Raw genomic sequence first — 24,801 nt, forward strand, 5'->3', positions numbered from 1 at the left:
TTTTATTGCTAAATGATTGTGGTTGGCCAGACAAACAGGTGAACAAACTCTGTGGTAGACTCGAGGATAAACAATGTAGAATATCCTTTTCTTAACTTTTTCCTTATAGTTATGCATCATAAATAGAAGAGTATTCATAGTTTAAATTTGCCTCATCTCTGGCTGCATTAATTGCAACCAGTATTTAATGCATACTATGCTTCTAATAATATATTAATATGAAGGTTTTCCTGGATGTCTCAGGCATTTACCATACAATCTGTTTTAATAAAGCCCTTATGCCACAGGGTAAGTCACTTGTACCATAATTGCAAGTCCAGTTAGGGAACTAGTTTCACTTTCAATCTGTAGGGTCTCTATAAATCAAAAGATATACTTTAGCTACTAACTATTGTTATTGATAGGTGACGAAGATATCCCCGGTATTGGTCAGTATGACGACTTCCACACCATCGATTGGCAGCGCGACATCGCTCGCGATCGCATGCGCCACAGATACATAGTCAAAAAAAGGCAGGACTCAGTATGGGATCTCATCAAGGTTGGTATCTTATTTATTGAAATATTTCATATACACACTTATTCTCTACCTTCTGGAGGGATTTTGCCAGAATGTATTGCACAGGATGGGACATGGCTGCTTTGACTTTGCAACATGATTGAATGCATATTTCTCACTATGGCCTGTGCTGACCACCTGTTAATATGATAGATCTAGTTTCTTAATATTACCATATATAAGTAGCCAAAATTGGCTAGTAAACATAGCTGATAAAAATACAACAAGTATAGTCAATAATTAGCTTAGAATAATCATAACTCATAGAATTTCATGTATGTCTGAATTGCATAGTAGTTAACTCATTAACAACTATGTAAGTTTAGTAGTTTATGCTAATAATAGAAAAATAAATGCTGAGATTATCACAAAAACATCAAATTATATGCAAATACAAAATACAGTAGCATGTGACATTAGTTAATACACAAACAATGTATTTCCACCTGTTTCGTTGGCCGGCCATTACATGAGTCAGCAGAATTTCACGTGACTGTTTTATGTTTACATAATCAAACAAAATATGCATATTATTGTTATTAAGTCTTACTAGAATTTTGAGCTTGCGTAACTCAGGTGTAGAAAAAATTATGATAATGTTGTTACTAATCAGCGGTTTAGGCTAATGGCGTATTGGTAAAAGTTGCGGTCTACATTCAAACTCCTTAGTCAGTCAGGTGTCAGGTTATAAGGCGCTCATGCTTTGAATAAAATAATCGGTTGATGGAGAAATGAGCTCTTATAGGAAGAAAAGTAGAAGTCTACTAAGTTTCCTTCTTAGGAGCATCAGAATCTCATGTGTCCCAGCTTTACCCTTTACAAACATGCAAATCTCGAGCACAAAAGCCTAAAGTAATCTCAATGAGAGGTCACCTTGGTGTGTGCCAATGCACTGCACCGGACGCGGTGCATTGATGTGGCGACTGTGGCGAGCTGACCTCTTTACCGATGCACCACACGACCAATCAAACAGATTTAACTGAATTACTTAACGAAGCCTAGAGGCTAGAGTTCCTGCCTTCCAACTTGCTCTATATTCGTAAGTGATAGTCATTCTTTGCCAAATTGGAAATGGCTACTAATCTTAGGTCGTACTTAACAAAATTAACAGGCAAAGTATACAATCGGACCTGAAACTGTTATTCATAGGAAATACAAATAGTTCACTTTGAAATCGATTTCACGATGCCTGAAATATTTATCTGCAGCTAATTTTGCCATTGCGTCTCAAGTGGTGCGTTAACACTAAGCCCAAAATTAATATGAAGATTATTATCTTTAAATTAATGGACATTTTACTTAGAATAATATGTTGTGTAGGGTGCCCACGACGCGTGGTCAGGATGGGTGTGCGTGTTGCTAGTGGGGGTGTGCACCGGCATGGTGGCTGGAGTGATCGACATCGGCGCGTCGTGGATGACCGACCTCAAGTTCGGCATCTGCCCGCAAGCCTTCTGGCTGAACAGGGAACAATGCTGCTGGTCTGATGCTGATACTACGTTCGACACTGGCAATTGCTCTCAGGTACGTTCATTAAAAGATTAAGCTCTCGATTCACCACTCTAAGTAAGTATTGGTTACTAACCGATACTTCTGACTGTTGCTTATTATAAGTGTTTGTTGTCACTTTATCCATTGGATAGGTTATCCAACACTTATAGAGTCGTTAAGTTGGCCTTACTGTTTTCCTTTCGTTAACGTACACGACGTTAACAACCATGCGCAATAAATCACAAACTTTTAATAATTAATACGCTAGTTTCGTAATTAACTGGGTAAATAAAAAAAAACTCAGTTTTCTTAGACAGCTTGCTATTTTGTCCAAGATAGGTGAATAATACGATAAAACGTTTAATGATATTTTATCACCATTTTTATCGTCTAATCATTTAGCCAGAGGCTTTCTAAAACGCACGTGATTTTTGTGGAACATCAAATTCTTGATGTTATGAAACTTCACTAGACACTAATTTTCTATTGCGGTTTTGTCCGTATTATCTCATCTTGTTTTGATTTAGGCAGATGCTATGAGCATTTTTAACATTTCAGAACAGAAATACAATATTATTTAAATTCAGCATACTCCTAATAAAATAGGTTATCATTGAAAAGCTAAGTTAAAAATCAGGCTCTCGCCAGTGATTTGAACAACAGACTGTCGCATTAGTTAGCTTTTAACGAAAGTTCTAAGTTCGGGTATTTTAACAATATTTTTTTCGTACAGTGGCTGACCTGGCCTCAAGTGCTGGGCGGTAAACGCGAGGGTCCGGGAGCCTACATCATCAGCTACCTGTTCTACATCGTGTGGGCCCTCGTGTTCGCCGCTCTCTCCGCCTCGCTCGTCCGGATGTTCGCGCCTTATGCTTGTGGCTCTGGTAAGAACATTCAATTATTACAATTTGAATTTTTATGTAAAATATCTGGTCTATTTAGATTTATTTTAAGTATTGATAAGTTTCTTTACCTCACTTAGTCGTATTATAAATTTTCATTTAAGTTTCTGCTGTAGGTAAGGTATTACGGCATTAAGCCCTATTAAGAAAAATAAGTTTTCTATTTTTAAGATTCTTAGATGTTGCCACGATGTTTTCCTCCTCCGTAATTATATTAAATTACACTTAGGCAGGCATGACGTTTTTCCTTTTCTATAGCTACGTGGTATTAAAAGCAAATTATAAATCTTGCTTTACCTCAACTTTTGTATCAATCTAGTTTTAGGCATTTGGGTATAGCTGCAGGGTTTATCAAAAAATTCTAGTTTAATGCCGCATACAATTCGAACGATTGCTTTAACGACATCTATTTCGATCTAGTTCAGTCTATTGTAAGATGATTCTAGCAAATGCATCATGTCTAACCGATGCATTGAACTAAATCTCGGTCACAGTGATGTTCGCACGTCGCGAATTTGAACCGGACGCACACAATTTATGCACACAAGCCTTCACTCTCATTGCAGACAATCGTTTTCAATAGCTTAACACTGATCGTTCGGTTAAATTGAGTTAAAATTGCAGCTCCCCCGGTTATTGCTCGTTGAATGTTCTAATGCGCAGTTAGTAATATAAACAGATATAAAACGACTTAGTAAAGAAAGTATTTTATGAGCCGTTTGAATGACTGAAACACGAAATGAAAAGGCGTCACTCTCGTTATCTACCATACATATAATTACATAAATGAATCATCATGTTAAAAGAAAATTTAAGATACTTAGGTTAAGGTAACCGCTTAATAAGTCGACATCGGTATACAACATAATATGGTACAGAAAATTTACTTTAAGTAGATGGTCATTGCCTGGACTTTACATAGAACTACCTCGATGGACTTTGTTTATAAACACAAACAATATTTTACATTGCACAGGCACTGTAATTCGCCTTATTTGTGCTATAGACATGCAATATTCGTAGTACACTAGCACACTATCAAGGGATTCATACTAAAATAATTCTTTACTGGGTTAATGAAAATATTAAAAACTTGTGTAGATAAAATGTACATTCTAAATGCTTAACACATTTAATTATTCCTTGATAATACTTAAATTACTAAAGACAGAAGCCAAATACTATGCTAGTGACGTCATTACGTCGGTATTTTTATACTCAAAAGCGTTTTATAAAGAGTAGTTGATTTGCCTTTCAGTAAAATACCGTATCGTTAATTTCTCATAGGTATACCTGAGATCAAGACGATTCTAAGCGGGTTCATCATCCGTGGGTACCTGGGCAAGTGGACGCTGATCATCAAGGTGGTCGGTCTGATTCTGTCCGTGTCGTCCGGACTCTCGCTCGGGAAGGAAGGACCCATGGTGCATATTGCCAGCTGTCTTGGTAAGTTCATGACTATATTTTTCTAGAAACTTCTTTCTACAGCAATCAAAAGTAAAATAGTGTCCAGAAGGATGCAATGGTTTTTCATCTTGCGTTCTCAAGTTCAATTTCCGAATTTCCAAAAGTCAATAACATTTTAAAGTTGAAAAATGACATACCCCTACATTTGCCTACAAAAGTCACAATAATACTTCAAACTAAACTTTTTTGTAACACATTATATAGTTTTCCAGTTGTAAATCGATGTAATTTGTCCCCTAGGTAACATCCTATCGTACCTGTTTCCCAAGTACGGTCGCAACGAGGCTAAGAAGCGTGAGATATTGTCTGCGGCGGCTGCTGCGGGCGTCTCCGTCGCCTTCGGAGCACCCATCGGTGGCGTACTCTTCAGTTTGGAAGAAGTAAGTATAAAGTACATAATGTAAATACTTAATACATTTTTTTGTTAGCCCGTACTGTCCCACTGCTGGGCAAAGGCCTCCCCCATTTTCTTCCAGTCCTCTCTATCTCCGCTATTCGTGTCCAATTAATACATACATACATTAAATCACGCACAGTTCCAAATATGATACAGAAAGACTGAAGCATTCACATATGATAAGAGTATATTGTCAAGTTTTGTTATACTCAGGCCGTTACAAACGTGCGAACTACGTCATAATCATTAGAATCATAGAAATGTGACAATGTGTAAGTGCAAGCGAGAGACTCCGATAAAATGACATGACTTGTTCACACGTTTCAATTGGCTCAGGTGTAGCCGTAACACGCATGTAACACAGTTCTTAACTAAAAATTAGGTTTTTGGTCAGTATTTCAATATTTAATTTCATAAAGTTATATAAGCGGTAATCCTTGATAGTTCTTACAAACACACTATATTATTATCATAGTACTTTTATTCAGTCAGTGTTTTTAGCTCTGTAAGAATAAGATTGCGCAGTTTGTTCAACGTTCGAATCCTTAGAAAATACTTTGTGTGTCCAGTAAAAGTTTCGAGGTATAAGGAAATATTGTCAGGTTTCAATCAGTTTGGTTTTCCTTCCTCGTTTCTTGTTGGCCTTACTCGTAGATCGATTACTTGTTATTTTTTTGTGTTAATAGCATTGATAGTTTTTGTCAACAAGCCTTTACTATGTTTCCATTGAAAAGTAGATAATATAGTTTGATTGGAATTTTTAATTTAATAATGCACCATTTGTATATTACATGCGTTGTAAATCGACACAAAGAAACTATAATATCGAAAAATTTTATATCGTTCAATTATTTACTACATATAGTAACTGTAAACTCCCGAGTTTTCATTGCATATTCACCTTTTTGTAACATACACTGCCGGTCAAAAGTTTGAGACCACTTGTAAGAATCTTCGTCACCAACAAATTATTTCAAAAGTACATATGGTAAAGACCTAATTTGAACATCTGTGTATTCTATTGTTATTAGAGAATTTCTAAGAACCTTTTCTTTATATATTTTTATCTTATCGTCCTAGAAAGGTCTATTGTTTCAAAACATCAATGAACGCCGCGCAACGACCAAATGGTAAATCATTGTAATTTTTTTATGAGCCGACCAAAACATTGCATATTTTGCTTTTGTTTCTTGTTAACTGGAATTTAGGATTATTTAAACGTTTTAAAACATATTTATTACCTGAGTTTTCATGAAGTTAATCTTTTTTTATCTCGTTTAGTCTGAGCTCATCCTTGTGACAGTGAAGACATCTTAAAATGGGAAAAGTGCACGAAATTAGCAGTGAAACTCGTGCAGTCATAGTTGTTTTACACAAAGAAGGCAAATCTGAACGTGAGATTGCCTCTCAACTTAAGTTGTCGAAGACTTGTGTTCATAACGCAATAACCCGATACAAGGAGACTGGCACTAATCAAGATCGTCCGCGGTCAGGAAGGCCGAGAGCTACTACTTCTAGCGAGGATAATTTTATCGTCGTTACCAGCAAGCGGAATAGACGCCTAACAGCACCAGAAATCTGCGCTGAAGTGAATAAAACCCGATCCGAACCTGTGTCAGTGACTACAGTAAAAAGACGATTGAGAGATGCCAAGTTGTTTGGTCGCGTCGCTGTACGAAAACCACTACTAAGGCCACAAAACAAACGGAAACGGATGCAGTGGGCCCTTACCCATCGAGACTGGTCTGAAGAAGACTTTAAAAAAGTTCTTTGGACAGATGAATCCAAATTTGAAATATTTGGATCAAAACGACGAGTTTTTGTTCGACGTAGCGCCGAGGAAAAGATGATGCCAGACTGTGTGGTGCCAACAGTCAAGCATGGAGGTGGTTCCATTATGGTCTGGGGATGTTTCTCGAGCCACGGAACCGGAGATTTGGTACGAGTTGACGGAATTATGAAAAAGGAGCAATATAAAGAAATACTAGAGCAAAATGCCGTTCCGTCTGGTTTGCGATTAATCGGCGATGGATTTATTTTCCAGCAGGATAACGATCCAAAGCACAGTTCAAAATTATGCAGGGGCTTTTTGGAACAAAAAGAGACAGAAGGGGTGTTAAAAAACATGGTGTGGCCTCCTCAGAGCCCGGATCTCAATCCAATTGAGCTTTTATGGGAAGAGCTGGACAGAAATGTCCACAATTGCTGTCCCTCCTCCAAAGAAGACATGTGGAAGGTGTTACAGGAGAGCTGGAATAATATTTCACCAGAGACAATAAATAAATTAATTGCTCGTATGCCGAGACTAGTGAAAAAAGTGATAAAGTGTAAAGGTGGATTTTTTGACGAAAAATCAGTTTAAGATATGAAGGGCATTTTTGATGTATACCATTGTAATTTCTCTACTGTTTTGTTTTATTTTAGAAGTATGTATATTAGTAAATAAGTATTTTAAATAATAATTAAACATTTTGTTTTATATTTTGAGTTTTATTCCATTTTCCTTCTTTTATGTAGGTGGTCTCAAACTTTTGACCGGCAGTGTACATAGCCGTTGTGATGTCACTCTGTAAAATTTCGTCTCAATTACTATTTACCGTTAAATTAGGGTTAAATAGCCAGAATTAAATAAAATATCTTCTAAATAACCATTAATCCTTAAAATCGCGTCATACAGCCAGACAAAATTACTTTTTAATTGTAACAACGTAACACATTTTTGACCCATCTTTACATCATAAGAACAAGCAATACGAACATTATATAACAAATGTATTCCTGTAGGTGTCGTACTACTTCCCTCTGAAGACTCTGTGGCGTTCGTTCTTCTGCGCGCTGATAGCGGCGTTCATCCTGCGCTCGATCAATCCCTTCGGCAACGAGCACTCGGTGCTGTTCTTCGTGGAGTACAACAAACCATGGATCTTCTTCGAGCTGATTCCGTTCGTCGGCCTCGGTATTATTGGGGTGAGTGGAAATATTCACACAAAAAATGTTGTTTTGCGATATAATAATAAATAAATTAGGAAATAAAATAACTCCTTGAGTTTTGCTGAATATCCACGTAAATGTTAAAAACATTGGTTAAGCTGTTTCTAACATAGTCAGCAACACATACTCATGAGATAGGTTTTTGGTTTTTGGAAGGTTTTGGATGGTTGAATAATAAGTTACCTAAATTTTTTACACATACAATACCTTTATAATTCAAAACTGCCAAAATTACAATAGATTTCAAACTGAATTGGATTAAAAAATAAGAAAAACGAACCTCACATAATCCGACGATACAATACCAATTTATGTCAAGTTTCGGTACTCCAAGCGCGTAGAAATTTACACTTATTAAAACGTCATGTATGATAACGCAGGGCTGCATCGCGACGGTATTCATAAAGGCGAACATCTACTGGTGCCGCTACCGCAAGTACTCGAAGCTGGGCCAGTACCCCGTGACGGAGGTGCTGGTGGTGACGCTCATCACCGCCGTCATCGCCTACCCCAACCCCTACACGCGCATGAACACCAGCGAGCTCATCTACCTGCTGTTCAATCAGTGCGGCATCTCCAACTCTGATCCTCTGTGGTAAGAGCATTTTGTATATTTCCGAAATATTTTCATCTGTAGTAACTTTTCTTGGTCAAATAAAATGATATTGAATATCTGATATAAAAATTAGAAAGGGTTCTAATCTAAAAGCCTTATAATTTTATGCATTGTTATCTCGACTTTCTGCATTCAAAACATAATTTGTGACAGACTGACACATAAATTATTCTGTTGTTATAATATTTAGGAAAACGTACGTTCACAAGCGTAAAGGCAGAATTTTCAATAATAAAACTATTTGTATATTATTGTGCTAGAACAAAAAGTAATTGTTTTTTTTATTTACTAATAGCCATGCACTGGCAAGAAAAATTCAACATTTAAACTATTTTGTTGCATACAGTGATTACAACCGCAACTTCACTGATGTGAACTCGGCCATCGAGAAGGCGGCGGCGGGCCCCGGCGTGTACCGCGCCATCTGGCTGCTGGTGCTGGCGCTCATCCTCAAGCTGGTCATGACCATCTTCACCTTCGGCATCAAGGTGCCCTGCGGACTCTTCATTCCTAGTCTTGCGCTCGGCGCCATCGCGGGCAGGATCGTTGGCATTGGTATGTAGTAGCTACAGTTATTTTTGAGACTAGTAATATTGTTTGAGAGGTTGAACTTAAACTAGAGAACACATTATAAAAGCACCATGTTCCGTTAATATTTACGGGTTTAATGATACATTTGTAATTACATTATTTCGTATTCTGAAGTATATTTTTTTCAAAATGTTAAAAACAGTAGTTTTTGCCTGAAACATCGCTATAAACTTGTTCAGCTTGATGATTGGTTAACAATCTATCAAGGGACAGTGTTTAACGACAAATAGGAATATATCAAAAATGTTGAATATACTATGTTTTTGCTATGTTAGGTGTGGAGCAACTGGCTTACAACTACCCGAAGATCTGGCTGTTCTCTGGAGAATGTTCCACCGGCGACGACTGCATCACTCCCGGACTGTATGCCATGGTGGGCGCCGCCGCTGTGCTCGGAGGAGTTACTCGGATGACTGGTAAATACTCTTACTTAAAATACAAACTCAGACCTAAAAAATACAAAAAAATCACGACAACAATGAAAGATAAATACAGCCATCTTTATTGGAGTTATTTTACTATAGCACACTACAATCGACACATTACTTACTTTATTGTCAATTTCATATTTACTCATAACATATCTCTTTGTACAGTATCGTTGGTGGTGATAATGTTCGAGCTGACGGGTGGGGTGCGGTACATCGTGCCCCTGATGGCGGCGGCCATGGCGTCCAAGTGGGTGGGCGACGCGCTCGGCCGCCAGGGCATCTACGACGCGCACATCGCACTCAACGGATATCCCTTCCTGGACAGCAAGGACGAGTTCCAACATACCTCGCTAGCTGCCGATGTGATGCAACCCAAGTGAGTGTCTACTTATCTTCAAAATTTCATACTTGAAATAACAGTGTTCACCTCCTATTACATTGTTAATGACGAAACGTAGTACTCATCTTTCGTTAAAAAATGTACAAGAAAATTAGTTTATTATCTGACATAAAACTATAGTTAATGATAAATTTGAGGTCACTCTGCCTACCCCATCCTTAGAATGTTTTTTATATATACTCCATAAATATTTTATTTTTCTGCTGTGCTGATTAAACTTTATTCAACTTATACTACGCAATAAGCCATATATAAAATAAAGACTATTAATTCAAGCTGGTTGTAGAAAGAACAGGGGCTTCTTACAAAATTATTTGATTACTTCAGTTATTTATAATTTTACAAGTTAAATTCAATAATGAATATGATGATGCTGTGCGATCACCATGCTTGCGTTCAATATTGAATCGTCGCAATCACACAAATATTTTTGGTTTCAGAATATAATAGTAACAAAAATATATTTTTCATAGCCGAAAAATAATATGAATGCTATACAAGCTGTGCTATAAAATTATAAATTACCCGTATGACAAAATGTATAGATGTGAATGAAGCAAGGGAAGTTCGTAAAGATAGTATCAAGTGGCGTTATCTGATCTTTTCCTATCCCTTATGGAAACAAGGCGGATTTTATGTATGTGTAAACAAGCTGTGCTATAGTTTTAAAACAAAGAGTAAAATTTTATTAGTTTGTTGCTAATACAATTACAAACATCCATGAACAATTGAGTTCAATTCTCAATTATAGAGATAGAACACAATTAAGTACGAAAATAAATATCTTGACTAGCTGGGCGACTGATTACAGTATAGATACTTGGCAAAAATGTTTAAACAGGGTTTCATTGCTGCGATTTCAATAATGAACTAAATAAATAGCTATCTCAATATATTATTAGCTAATTGGCTTTTAAAGTCAGAAAATCGTTCATTATTTATTCCTTTCCAAAACACGCAATAGCAGTAAACATAAACATAGATTTTATTGTGCTTAGCGATTTGTGAAATAAGTTGTAAAAAAATATAACTGTTGCTGTGAGCTGTCTTATTGCAAAAAAAACTTTTTACTGATTTTAATTATGTACAAGCTGGCTAATCATCTTTTTTCTTTATCTGTATTGATTTAGTGATAATTATCATACTAACGAAAATATTAATAGCTTTGCGTAAACCTATATTTAACTGGAATTAATGTTTATTAAAACAATATAATCTAGTCTTAATTATTTTGCTATCCGCAAACCATTCCTTATCCAGAAAGTTTAAGAATATAAACTACATTATTTCAACATTATATTCGCTGGCGGCTGGCTATAATCAAACGATATCACAACTTTTACGTCACGGGGTAGGCAGAGATTACAGTACAATTAATGGAAAACTACTATAGCAAGATAATCTTTACCTACTAAGAGTACAGATCTACAAAAACCATTGTTCCTTGTTGCAGACGCAACGAGACGCTTTCGGTGATAACCCAGGACTCGATGACGGTGGACGACGTGGAAACGCTGCTGAAGGAGACGGAACATAACGGCTACCCGGTCGTCGTGTCCAAGGAGTCGCAGTACCTGGTCGGATTCGTGCTGCGCAGGGACCTCAACCTTGCTATCGGTGAGTTCACTTTTAAGTTAGTTACTATGGTAAGACTGTATAAAAGTGATTAGGAATGTTTGTCTTTTACAATCGTTGTTGTAGTAAATGAAGTAGTATTTGTTCGTACAAAAATGGTTAATTGTGATTTAGAGTGTAGGGAATGAATTGGAATTGGTTAATATAATGGTAGTAAACGGGAAGAAATAATTTTGAAAGCAGCTTTGTTGATTACATCTATCAACTTTGAGATGGTTTTTATTATAAGGGTATCAATGATCAGATCGAAGAATCAGTGATACCTTATCAACATTTTACTGATTGACAAAACACTAACAGAATTACTTAGATTAAGATTGACTCCATGTACACACTTGGCCACAACTCAACGTCTAACCTCTCCCTAATTCCGAACGAAAACTTACCTAGCCGTGGACAGTAGTTAAACTAAAGTTGTAATTGTCACAGCTAACGCTCGCCGTACGATTGAGGGCATCTGCAGCCAGTCGGTGGTGGTGTTCGTGAACAACAACAACCTGCCGCCGTCGCCCACGCCCTGCCTGCACCTGTCGCGCATCCTCGACATGGCGCCCATCACCGTCACCGACCAGACCCCCATGGAGACCGTCGTCGACATGTTCCGCAAGCTGGGCCTGCGACAGACCCTCGTCACACATAACGGGTAAGATAAATTAAATATTACTTTGACAACTTACACACGGATGTTTAATTGCAAACTAAGCAAATAATAATAGTAATCAAACAACAGATAAACGCGCTTATATACTCCTAAATAAACAGCTACACAGAGAAGTATTCATATTATTCTTGCTTCTTTCTTCACAGCAGTATAATGGTTAGGTCTTAAGTACGATTCTCAAGTCAGATTAAGTAATACTTTCTGTTTACAAGCAAGCAATAAGCGCGCCCCTTATTCAATGAAACAAACTTTATAATCGACGAATAATTGTTGCATTTCAATACACTAGTGCCTGATCAAAAGGCTACAAAAGGCATTATGTCACAAAATACTTGTGTCTTACTCTAAACTTAACTTTTAACATTATAATAACCTCATGTTTTGTGTACAGCCGCTTGCTGGGAGTGATCACAAAGAAGGATGTGCTGCGTCACGTGAAGGCGATGGACAATGAGGACCCCAACTCCGTGCTGTTCAACTAAGAGCGATACACTTCGCGCCCCACTGCGTAACACACAACAACACACTACACATCACGATACATCATTATACATCATTATACTTCACCAAATATCGCCATACATCACATACACCATGTATATATACACTATTATATCACAATAATCACAATATATACTATATTTACACTACGTTCATCTCACTGTTAACTAAATGTCATATTTATTACATAGTACATAGATTATTAGTCTCATGACGACAGGAACAATTTTAAGGAACTATTTAATGCAGTTGTCGTATTTTATGATTATATTACTATATAAATACTTGTGTATAACAAGCTATAGATATATTGTCACTGAATGTTTGTATATACATGTTATGCTGCACTACAACGTCAGCTAGATATATCAGATTTTAAGCATATAACATATTAATTATGTATATTTAAGTATGCTACGCTTATGGCCGGTTTCATGACTTCTAAATATGACAAGACATTGTCATTCAACCTACAGATTTAGAGAGACTTAGCTGTCACTTTATCCATCGGATAAATTATCCGATATTCGATCTATTAGTGGTGAAACTGGCCGTAAATGTAATGAAATATAAACATCAGTATATTTAGTAAAGTGTCGAGTTGTATGTACAGAGAATAATCCGCGTGGGTCGCTCGAAATGTTCACAAATTGTATTATTTATTTTAAGTGTATAAACATTTTTTTTATTATTTTAATCATTTTACTGTCTGTATAATCGTGTTTGTATTTATTTTAACAATAATTTATTTCTGCAAATATTGAATTTATAGATGTTTTTACAAATGACCTATTTTATTCACAATTTAGTTAGATTTTACACATTGATTTTTGTAACAAGATTGTTCCCCCATGTATGATGAAATGGCAAATTGATAAGGAATATCTCATTTTTAGTAGTATTTTAGAGATTTATTTGTCGTGTTGTAGTATTAAGCGTACTATGTTGTAATATAGCACACATTATATGTTTGTTGTTGTCGAGCCGTAACATACAGTCTAGCATAATTATTACGACACATTTCACTAGCTTGTAACATATTGAATATATTATTAAATTAGCGCCCTCTCGGCGAGCCTATAATGGAACATAGATTTATGAATGTATAGAAAGCATATTAACGTAACATGTAATTATAATGTTATTATGATATTGTACTGGCACTTTCCAAACTATTTAGCCGATAGTACTGTCTGGTTGTTATGATAACCCGTAGACGAGTAGGTAAATCAATTAAACTAACTTTATATCTCCCTTTTTACATTACTTTTCTAATTCTACTACAAAGTGTCCTTTAGCTAATTCTATTTAAAATAACATTCTCACACGGGCTTGGTCTGAAGAGATTCATTAACACGTTTGAGCCAATCATTAAATATTAATACTCATACATTGTACATACAATATTATACCGTGAGTTAGTTGGTAGATCGGTTATCTAAACAATTTTAAAAGCATGACTATTCCATCCAAAGATTTTTATTAAGAAGACAAATATCAAATAAAATTTTGAATCTTTATCAACGTCGTTGTAAGTGAACTTTGTAATGATTAAGTCATTTTTACTGATGTGACAAGCTCTCAGAGTTGTTTCAATATTACATTATCTATCGATGTTAGGTACTAAGCAGGTAACCGATACACCAACTGAAATTGTATTGCATTCGATTATAAATTGTAGACTTATGTGCTCACGTTATTCACGAGATTCTTATGAGTACTTTGAAATTATTGTAATTGTAACATTTCTTTAATAAATTGGCTCTATTGTAAGTGTAACGTAAGTAAGATAAGCCGTAGAATCCCCCGCTTCGTAACAATGTATAGTTATCTCACAGAAATATAACAGATTATATATTTACAATAGTTAGTCGTTTTAAGGGCTGACGCATAAGACGGGCTGGTGTTGCACACAATCTGCTCTACATGTTGTGAAGTTATATAGATGTTACCGATTTACTGATACATTCTTTAACAAAGGCTGGTCATGCCCCACACTTTGTATTTAACGCGAGAGTGCGTCTACGTAATGTACGTTGTCATGTTTCTCTGTGTGCAATTGATGTTGTAATATTTATAATAGTTGTATGTTAACTAGTTTCACGCACGAATATATAGACCGTCGGCGTCAGCCCTCTAGCAATATTCTGTTACTGTAGTAGACAAGTAGTGTTTATTGTAAATACCTGAATATTTACACGATAATCGATACAAACAGTAGCCGCACGTCTCTGTACTCTTGTAGTCTCTGTACCGGTCGCATGTCAGCCTGTACTAGTAATGAGCTAACGAACAGTATTCGTATAGATTATATTATAATATATGTTAGTGTAGACGTGAGCCCACTGTACGGGCCGCGTGTCGATGTTCACTATCACTACTATCACAACTATGATATTATATTATTTAACAACACCTATCAACGACCAACGTGTTTGTATATATTTGCATTTTTGAATTAAAATTGATACAGGGATGTGATTTATTTTATAGAGGTATTATTGAGCAGCTCGCTTCATTTATTTGTATGTATATATGTCAGCTTATCCTTTATGTAATACAACACGATGCTATAATATATATGCGATTTGATTTCTCGACGCAATATCGCGCACCGGCCGATTGTAAGGAGGAGACTACTATGTGTGGAACGTTCGAGAATGATTATATATTTCGTCTCGTTACCGTTATATAAATATTGTACTGTTTACTAATATGTATTTTTATATAAAAGGACTGAAAATTAGAAATATACCTGACTAGTATTTGTAAATATTGCATTACTAAGTATACACGAGGGCGCCGCGCCACTCGCTGGCGCCGGCTCATTTTTTAATAGATTTTACATAATTATATGATGCGTCATAACACTCGTTATATTGGTGTGCAATATTAATCTGAAATCACGTGTGAGTACTGGTCTGTCTTAGATCTATAACACATGAAATATGTAGGCACAGAGGGTTCGCTCCACACCGCCACTGCCGCGGGGCGCTCTGTCCCGGCACCGCTGCACCGCGGCACTTCACCTCACACGCGACACTGCAGCGTCTCGTACTGCACTCGCAACAAGCTCGCTACTTTGCTCTCCCTCACTACTTGTTACCTTCCACTACTCTGCATATAATAATATAGGGACCCTAACATTGTAATCTACTACGTACAGTTCTTGCAAACATCTGCTCACGTAGAGATAGTAATAATTCTATCAAGTCGTTATGAAGACTCCTCGTCTGAGACCTATTTCAGAGTACTTTCATTTTCCGGAGCGCACCATCTGTTCCTCGTTATTTTGTGTATAAGATTTATTCCTTTTAAAATATCAATGTTTATGAGATTTATTAATGTTTTTCTCTCGATTAGCCGAGTTACAAGGTGTCAAATAACATAGTGGTATCTTCGATGTTTAAAATATTGTTATTAACTTTATTTTACTTTGTAAGGGTTCAAGGCACATTAACACAGAGTCTATTTGGCGGGGATTATTGTAAAGCTAGGAACTGACTAACACTCGAGTTTGAAAAGTTACGGCTTTCGCATTTGCCGACTGATATTGACTCTACGGCTCTACTCGCCGTGCGACATTTACGATCGCTCAGACTATGGTGCGTCAGTTCAAGATTAAATTTACTAGTCAGTCAGTCACCGGCTTGAATTGATCTCGCAATGCTGATTTCCATAAGAAATAATGATAGCATGAATACTCGTGCAGAAGTGTTCCTACGCCTGCCTACAGTCACTTGCGTGAACAATGCACAAGGTTTACAAGCTCCAGCTTTAAGCTCTCATCACAAACACTACTGTGCGACATCTCTTTGTGTGGAGGACGCCTGATGCATCTCAACTATCTATAAGTCTGTGTGAGTGCGCGTTGAGCCCATATTGTCAATATCACAAAAATATTAATTGGGAATATGTCCATGCCTAAAATATAGTAATGTTTTAAATGTAGTTGTTTTTTTGTGTTTAAAAATACCCTTTCCCAAGCTTTAAGTAAACAGAGTTAAGTATTCACATGACAATCCAAATTTGTAGGTTTAAATTATAATCAATATTTCAAATGGATATTTCAGGACAGAGACATACCTACTTGCATAAATTTGAACGAAATACTAAAAGTAAAATAGCTGGCTCATGAATAAAATATGTACTTCATTTTTGCTTAATGCTTCGCCATACAGACATACCTGCCATATTACAGTAAATATTATCAAATAGAACAGTGTCAGTGGTAGGTGTCCACTCAGTGAGCATGTGCAGGAGAGTCCGGCGACGCGTTGCCGCACAGCGCCGCGTCGCGACGCTCGCTCTACAAATCCGGCAGAATTTGTAGGGGAGAGTGCCGTGACGGTCGCTTTCTTCTACCAGTTCTCAATAATACTCTAACACTACCTACCTCGGCTTGTAGGTAACTCAAGGTTTTAGATGAGATTGTCTGATAAAATATAAGATAGATAAAATTTAATGGACGATTTATCAATACTGTTAAATGATAGTAAATGTGACTCTCGTAAATAGTATACGGAATTATTCAAAGTATTATTATTTTAGGTGTAGCTAGGTTAGGACTCATTAAATGAAAAACAATAGCTTAGGCAGCTCGATAGCCAGCTACTGCTTATACAAGCCAGTTTTTTTTTATAGGAAGGTAGATACGAAAATTCTTCGCTCAGGACTAATAACCAAAGCTCACTACATTATAAAAATAGACGTGGAAAATAAAAAGGGGAGAGGACTAATCACTACATATTATTACTAAACATGGTCGCCCGCCGCGTCGCGTCAGTGTTAGCGAAAACACATAATGTACTGAACGGGGTTTCATTCGGTTTTTACCAATAGGTAGAGCAATTTCCAGGAATGTTAGTTAAGGATTTGTATGATGTTAGTTGGCGAGAAAGTATGCAAAACTCCACCAATCACCAAGCATGAGCTTTCATCGGGAACAATCCAATTCCTTTAATTATAAATCTTTGCTATTTTAAATTAAGATCTCAAAACTATGATTGCAGCAAGAAATAATTTTGAGGTAGAATTATAAAACAGACCAACCTATGAGGTATAAAACTCTTGCCTGCGTGTCATCGACGGCGTACATCTTTCTATAAATGGCATATCCGCTAAGTTATTTCGAACAATCCTGTCTTTTTGTTTGTTATTGAAAGTATCTATTAGAAAGTCGTTAAATGGGTGTAAGACTTATTAAATAAACGTGACTATTATCAAACAATAATAGTACGGTGTCATGGATCTGTTGAACAATTGGCTAGGTTCAAAATAAATTAGCATACAATTTAGGTTAAGGAAAAGGGTTTCTAGGCTCCAAAACGTGCGTGGTCCAGTCGGTAAGTAATATCAATGTGTTCGGTAAATAAATAAAACTCACGTGTAAATTGATTTATTTATTTAAAATTATTACATTTACATACAATTAGTTACGAACATTAGTACATAATATTACAACATTCTTAAGACCTTGTTTGTGGAAGATAGATGTGTGAGAGGTCAACGACAATCAGTTACTGTTCTATTCAAATAACATCAAACGCAAAATACTGGTTAAATAACTATTAACAAATATACATTAGCATAGAAATTGTGAATATATTTTATATTATCAGCCGTCTATAACTTTGTCAAATGGGTTTCTTATCCAGGATTTTTTTTAACTATCAAATTTCTCATTGCTCAGTTCTACAAAGCGAAATATATTAAACGCATGTATCAAAGTAGCAGAAATAATCCGTGTTTTCAGCGACTTCACAGAGGAGGAGACTTATTTTTGACACACATATAGTCAAAAGTAAGAAAGTATTTTCTTTACTGGACTATTTTCTTCGCGTTAATTTCTCATTGATCAACTTTTTACAGGCATATCGGCCGCATCTAACATAAACAAAGTCTAATAGAATTAAACATAAACGTAGTAATTATTATAAAAAGCAAACAATATCACAAAATATTAATAATAAAACAATAAATTGTTTTTATATAACGCGAATTTAAACTTCATTTTGAAAGTGAATTGAACAAATATTTTCATGGTAACACATTGAAAATACGAAAGCAGTGAGTAGGTGTCACATGACTGAGTCAACATTTAAAATATAGAGAGATTTTTGAACAAAACTACTACAATTTGATATTGTAGGTAAAATGGAAGTCGGAATGGGCGATGTATCGAGTGTCAAGCATTTCAATATTACGAAGTCAATAACGTGATTATTTTTCATACAGTTCGGGAAGACAGCAGTGCATTCCATACGGTTAATTGTATGACATATGGAAATGCTTTTGAGTACTGGATTTGCTATAAATAGCACCAAGAGTAGTCCACGATTTCTTTTAGATACTGTTTTACATATCCAGCGTAAAGTTAAAAACTAATGTTATAAGGTATCATAGGTATTTAATTGTGATGTTTTTTAGTGTAATCTCATAAAGATTTACAGTGTCGGTACTTACAAACGATACAAAATGAATTGTAAATGTGTCTATACCTTAACAAAGAAAAATAAATAAGAAAATTATATAACAAAATGTTCTAAACCTATGTAAATATTATATTAATCATAATATAATTATTCGGTGAAGAAAAATGAGTTTTGTTCGAAACACTATAATGTGATTGATTTTGACTGTTAGTTGATCGCATCGTCCGCCGCACGCACGTGCGTATACGTGCTGTCAAGCATACATTGATTACATAGTCGGGTGGATAACTTTAGCATTTCGTACAACACAAGCAATGCGTGCAAGTACACGTCACGCGCACGTATCAACGTGCACTCCAATCAGTTCGAATGTACAGTCTAATTAACGAATATGTTTAGCCTAATTATAATTAGTACATTGTAGATGTATTTCAGATACTGATTGTCTTTGGAAATGGTAATTTGAAAGAATACAAACATTTTAATACTAGATATTATTATACAATTGAATTGATCACAAATAAGTGTTTTATTACTAAAAAGCACAAAGAAACAGTCTTAAAAAAGTATAGGTAAATTTTTTGGTTGCAAAGCCCTAAAGCGTAGGTATCGAGTAACTTTCTAGTCTATTGTAAAATGAACATAAGATTTAAATAATGGTTCCCTACAAGAGTTCAGGAGAAGCAGGAAGCCGAGTCATACAAAAGACGCTTTGACAAAACAAACCCAAAATAAATTACAATTGCATTTATAAATACAAGCAACATATTATTATTACCGTTATCATCATCAGCTTTGTCACAATAATCAGACAACACACATACACTGTTCTATATAAATGAAGAACTACTATATGACTTACTCTGAATAAGGAATACGTTAACTGCGTTGGAAACAGACGTCATGTTGTATTTTCTGTTGACATCAGCTCGATGCAAATCTACTCGTACACAAATACGTTCTGCTACACTTTCAAGGTGACAGGTGTACATAGATTATCTGATCGTTGCGACTTAAAACGCAGTTGCTCCAATTGGCATATCACGAGTTTAAATTAGATCCAATATTTGGTTTATACGAGACGGCCGAGGGGCACCGAGAGGTCATCGACCGGCCGCCGTTCACCTAGTTATTATTACATCTATCTGAGATCAGCATCTTGAAAACTTAGTACGTTAAATTATGTATTAAAAGTACTGATAAAATGACGTAAATAATTACGGTTAGTACGTCGGGGTAATATCTAATGTGATATGGAGGTCTAAAGCTATACTATACTAGACAGCTAAATATGTGTGTTATAAGCTCTTAATACTCATGATGCGTAAACCTTGTATAATCAGTTTAACAGCGTGACGGCTAGTACAGGGCTTTAAATTCGTTATACACTACACACTACGAGGATTACGGCCTCTATGTTACAGTTAGGCAACACTCCTTTACTAGGACAAACTAAGGCACTTGTCCCCTGCGAGCCACGGCACTACGATCATCGCTGCACTGAACACTCATTTGTGGAACAATTGATTTCAGATAGTTTTGAAAATTTCATCGAGTGTTTGATACATTTTACTCGGGTTAGAAGTTATAGTTTTTGACAGTACATTAGATAATCGTGTGTCACTTTTTCTCGCATCTCTCGCTCCCTCCTATACTAACAATAAGTGCCTTTTTATTACTACGAGTAGTGTTCGATCAACAGTAGATATATATCGTGTCTACTATAGTCTTAGTGGGCTGAGACTTTTATATGATGATACTAAAATTCAACAAACATCCCTTAAAGAGGCACTTCGTTATGTGAACCCTAAAGATCACACGACATAAGCAACAGAGCAATGGTTATCTGGCTTTAAAGAAACGCCTTATTTCTGGCATCACAATTATCTAATTTGTTACCCAAAAGGGGCTACTTTTCAGGGGTTGTTTGTTAGAACATAAGATCGTTTTCTACTGTTGACAGTCCACTACAGTAGTTGGTCCCTGCCCTTAGAATTGCCTAATATAACTCTTTAATTATCACATCAATATCATTGCGATACATTCAACCGTGAGAATCAGTCACTTGCCATATCGTACAGGTAATTTGTAAGCAAGGCTATAGGTAGTATTGTCGGTGTTTGTAACTAATTCTCAGAGTTGATCAGTAGTAGCCGAAGGGTAATAATTTAAGTCCGTTTTCATAATTATGCTGAAAACAATTAGAATTTACAAAATACGTCTGTAATTTAGATTGAAAACCTTTAGCTTTTTATTACGAGTATGGGGCCGCGTGGTGTGCTAACGCAGTCGATCTAATATTGTTTATATCTTCATTTTCTGTAAGTCGAATGGAAAATAGTGGCTTGTTTTGTTAAATTTACTCATCTATAATAATATCGGCGTATACCATTACGTGCACGTATTCGTTAATCAAAGCATTCGCACGTACACACATTTAAACCATCTGAAACGTCAATTCATTGAAATATTTTGTTAATCCTAATTGCGAACTACCTGAATACTGAAACTCAAAGTGCCAAGTGAGTGCCACTTTAAACTGAGTATTTCAGTATTCGATATGAAACGGACATTTATTCTAGCTACATTGCGGAACTGTATAGACACGTAATAAGAAGCGCGACTGTAGGGACATGTAGATAATTAGAAACTAGTCTATAGTGTATCGTTGTGGTTTAGCCATACTCCTGGCGCTGCAGCGCGAGCGACACCTTGTACAGGCTCTCCATCATGAAGGACAGGTTCTGCGACAACTCGTGCACTGGACGAGTGATCGCTACCATGTCTGTGAACAAATTATTCATATTATATGATGCAGATAGTGAAATGGTATGATGGTCAGAATGTAAACTTTTTGTACGGAGTGCCGCGGGTTTAAAAATGTTTTGTATGCTATTTACAGATTTTTATTTATATCTACGTCATTTGTTTGTAAATCAATATTTCAGTGACATGTCTATTTAATAGCGATTTAGTTTTTATTTCTTCGATCTGCTCCAATAGAGGCGCCTATTTATTAGACTAAGACGTAAGTTTGTCTTTTTTAATTGAATTATGGACTACTACGCCATTAACAAAGTACAAAGTAATAGTAAGGTTACCTGGGTGAGCCTGCGCCAGTCCCTTGCAGTAGACGTGCAGTAAGCTGGTGACGTCATCCTCGGGCAACTCGCCGCGCTCTAAGATACGTTCAGCGTTGCGTTCACGGACTAAAGCTAGAGCCGCCGCCCACCTGTTAAGAATACCAATATTGTTAATTTACTGATTCAAGCATATTGAATAAATATTTGTGCACGGGGTTGAACTTTATTCATAATATGTATCTTTATAAAAGATTTTAATACGTTGAAAGGATAAATAAAGACTTCTTTGACGATAATTCCATACAAAAACCAGCATTAAATTACATGTGTACATAGTATGCGTGCGGTTACATACAGAGTATGTTCATGTCTTCTAGTAATTTTGACCTATGTCAAAAGATCAAAGATGTATTTTGTAAATAAAATAATAACTGGTCTTCTTTTACTTCTTCTGTCGTTTTAACGACTCACCATAAATTTACTTTACAATAATTAATTGATGACGAGAAATTGGCGACGTCAGCTGCATTATCCGTGGCCAAGTTATGGTCCTCAGTTAGCAGGTTGTGAGACATAGAGAACATTGACGGGGACGTAAATAGTGTATTGTACTTACTTCTGTCGTTGCATCAAGTGCAGTAGCCTGGCGTCGTCGTGCGGCGCGGGCGAGTGCTCGGCCCACGAGTCGCCCGCGCTCGCCGCCAGCTGACTGCGCACCGCGCACACCGCGCCGCTCATCTCCACACCCTGTACACAACATACCATTAAACAATTAAACCCATTACTGTCTTACTGCTGGACCAAATGTTTACTGCAATTAGGACAATGTAACTATAGAAATAAACGATATATTATATATCTTTATATAAACATATCTTTCACTCGTGTTCATTACACAAAGACTGATTCAGGGTAAGTTAAGAACAAGGGTTTGACCGTGTCGATATGACCGTCTAATTAATACGAGAAACAGCCTGTTGCATTTTCAATCATGTATAACGACATTTATAGCCAGTTAAAACGTGTCAAATAGCCTAACTAAAAGAGTTATAGCAAAAATATGAAAATAACTGTTAAATTCCACCTGATAAGCTATCTCATGGATATTTGGAAATGGTAAAATCGGTCTTTAGTCCTACTTTGTGGACACGACATTGTCTTTATGGAACAAAAACATTGATATATAAAAGCTATTGGAATATTTGCGACATTTTCCCAGTGTATAGAGGGAGGCGGTTCCTGGGCGGGTCGCATCTAGGACCTGTTGGTTACGCATGCGGTGTGCCATTGATCGACGCCTTCTATAACTTACCAATACTGTAAGGACTAGTGCAACATGATACGACTCATTTCAATATTTCATATTGAAAAAATATATTCATGACGGACAATCATATTGGTAAAAGATACGAATTTCTTTACTATTGTTACCGATGACTGAATGATTAAAAAAAAAAACACTTGGGTTTTTGGTTCATTTGAAAGATTCAGAAACTTAGTTGAATTTGGAGAACTAGGAGAACTTGGAGCAATAAATTCAACTTATTACTTATTTACGCAAGATTTACAAGATCTTAAGGTTTTAATAACGGAGTTAGTTAGTTATTTAGTCAATGAAATAAAATAAAATATCAAAATTAATATTAGATGTATTTAAAATCTAAGCTGATTTTGATTGCCAGTAAGAACGGGACTTAGTTAGGTTAATTCAGGTCGTAACCCGGCTGTATTGCACGATTTAGAACAAACACGGCACTACGAATTCGGACTTTGTAAGCAACCCTCGCCTTTAACCCTCTACTAGCAATTCAGTTCAAAATGAACTCTTATCAGTATCTATTGTGAGTGAAACACTCGGAAAACACAGTGTATAGACAGATAAATATGCGTTTTGATATATTGAAATTCTGAAGTTTAAAAAAGTGTCAAAATTTCGATAGCAATTTTCTGTTGATGAGTCTATTTTGATTCCAAATAAGTATAAATAAGTGCAAGGATTCTTAAGCCAAATTCTAGTGAAGTGTTACTCACTTTATTGTCCATCGCAGCGGAGTAAATAGCGGCGATCATCTTGCTATTAGTCTCGATCAGCAGCAGCAGTTGAAAGATCAGCTTGTATAGACTGCGCGCCACCTCGTCCGTGTTCTTCGACAGCTCCAACAGCTGTCAACAACAATGGCCATCACACTCCGTAACATTACTTTCCTACTTCTACTTATTTCCTTCTGGATGTACTACATTTTGTTTATGGTGACTGCTTTTATTTTAATTAGGCATATTGTTAGATTGTTATTCTTCTATTTCGTAGAGTTTGTGGCGTTCAATCTCATAGACACGTCTAACAGGCGACATATGAATATTCTAATGTCTGCGACTATGACTGTGTACCCGTATTTGATGTCGTCCGTCTGTCTTATTTGGTTTTATATTTATTTTAAATTCATTCATGCTAGACGTCGACGTCGTTAAGTTTGTGATGTTTAAATTACTATTATATATTTTAGAGAAAGATGTGTTTTGTTCTTTCAAGATATGTTACGAAAGTAGTTTTATTCTTATAAATGTGCTAAGCAATTACAGGTATTATTTTTCATACACTGTAACACGTTTAAACTTAATAAACTTTGAAGTGTTATAAACGT

At 36.1% G+C, this 24,801-nt stretch overlaps 2 protein-coding genes across 16 annotated transcripts in view; one reads left to right on the forward strand and one right to left on the reverse strand.

The window, feature by feature from the left end:
- Positions 1–16,593, forward strand: part of ClC-c (chloride channel protein 3) — a 34,987-nt gene extending 18,394 nt beyond the window's left edge. For all 5 annotated transcript variants that reach the window (XM_076135325.1, XM_076135328.1, XM_076135326.1 and 2 more), the window contains 13 exons: positions 405–541; positions 1,880–2,083; positions 2,784–2,934; positions 4,240–4,398; positions 4,660–4,799; positions 7,601–7,783; positions 8,188–8,402; positions 8,770–8,978; positions 9,290–9,430; positions 9,611–9,821; positions 11,299–11,462; positions 11,910–12,123; positions 12,533–16,593. In XM_076135325.1, coding sequence (XP_075991440.1) covers positions 405–541; positions 1,880–2,083; positions 2,784–2,934; positions 4,240–4,398; positions 4,660–4,799; positions 7,601–7,783; positions 8,188–8,402; positions 8,770–8,978; positions 9,290–9,430; positions 9,611–9,821; positions 11,299–11,462; positions 11,910–12,123; positions 12,533–12,623 — 2,219 coding nt within the window. In that variant the 3' untranslated portion in view covers positions 12,624–16,593. The remainder of the gene's footprint in view (positions 1–404; positions 542–1,879; positions 2,084–2,783; positions 2,935–4,239; positions 4,399–4,659; positions 4,800–7,600; positions 7,784–8,187; positions 8,403–8,769; positions 8,979–9,289; positions 9,431–9,610; positions 9,822–11,298; positions 11,463–11,909; positions 12,124–12,532) is intronic.
- Positions 16,594–18,037: 1,444 nt separating this feature from the next.
- Positions 18,038–24,801, reverse strand: part of fry (microtubule binding protein furry) — a 61,107-nt gene continuing 54,343 nt past the window's right edge. For all 11 annotated transcript variants that reach the window (XM_076134278.1, XM_076134287.1, XM_076134280.1 and 8 more), the window contains 4 exons: positions 24,191–24,322; positions 22,776–22,906; positions 22,178–22,308; positions 18,038–21,861 (listed from right to left, as the gene is read on the reverse strand). In XM_076134278.1, coding sequence (XP_075990393.1) covers positions 21,752–21,861; positions 22,178–22,308; positions 22,776–22,906; positions 24,191–24,322 — 504 coding nt within the window. In that variant the 3' untranslated portion in view covers positions 18,038–21,751. The remainder of the gene's footprint in view (positions 21,862–22,177; positions 22,309–22,775; positions 22,907–24,190; positions 24,323–24,801) is intronic.

This window comes from Anticarsia gemmatalis, chromosome Z (assembly GCF_050436995.1).
Source record: "Anticarsia gemmatalis isolate Benzon Research Colony breed Stoneville strain chromosome Z, ilAntGemm2 primary, whole genome shotgun sequence".
Lineage (NCBI taxonomy): Eukaryota > Metazoa > Arthropoda > Insecta > Lepidoptera > Erebidae > Anticarsia > Anticarsia gemmatalis.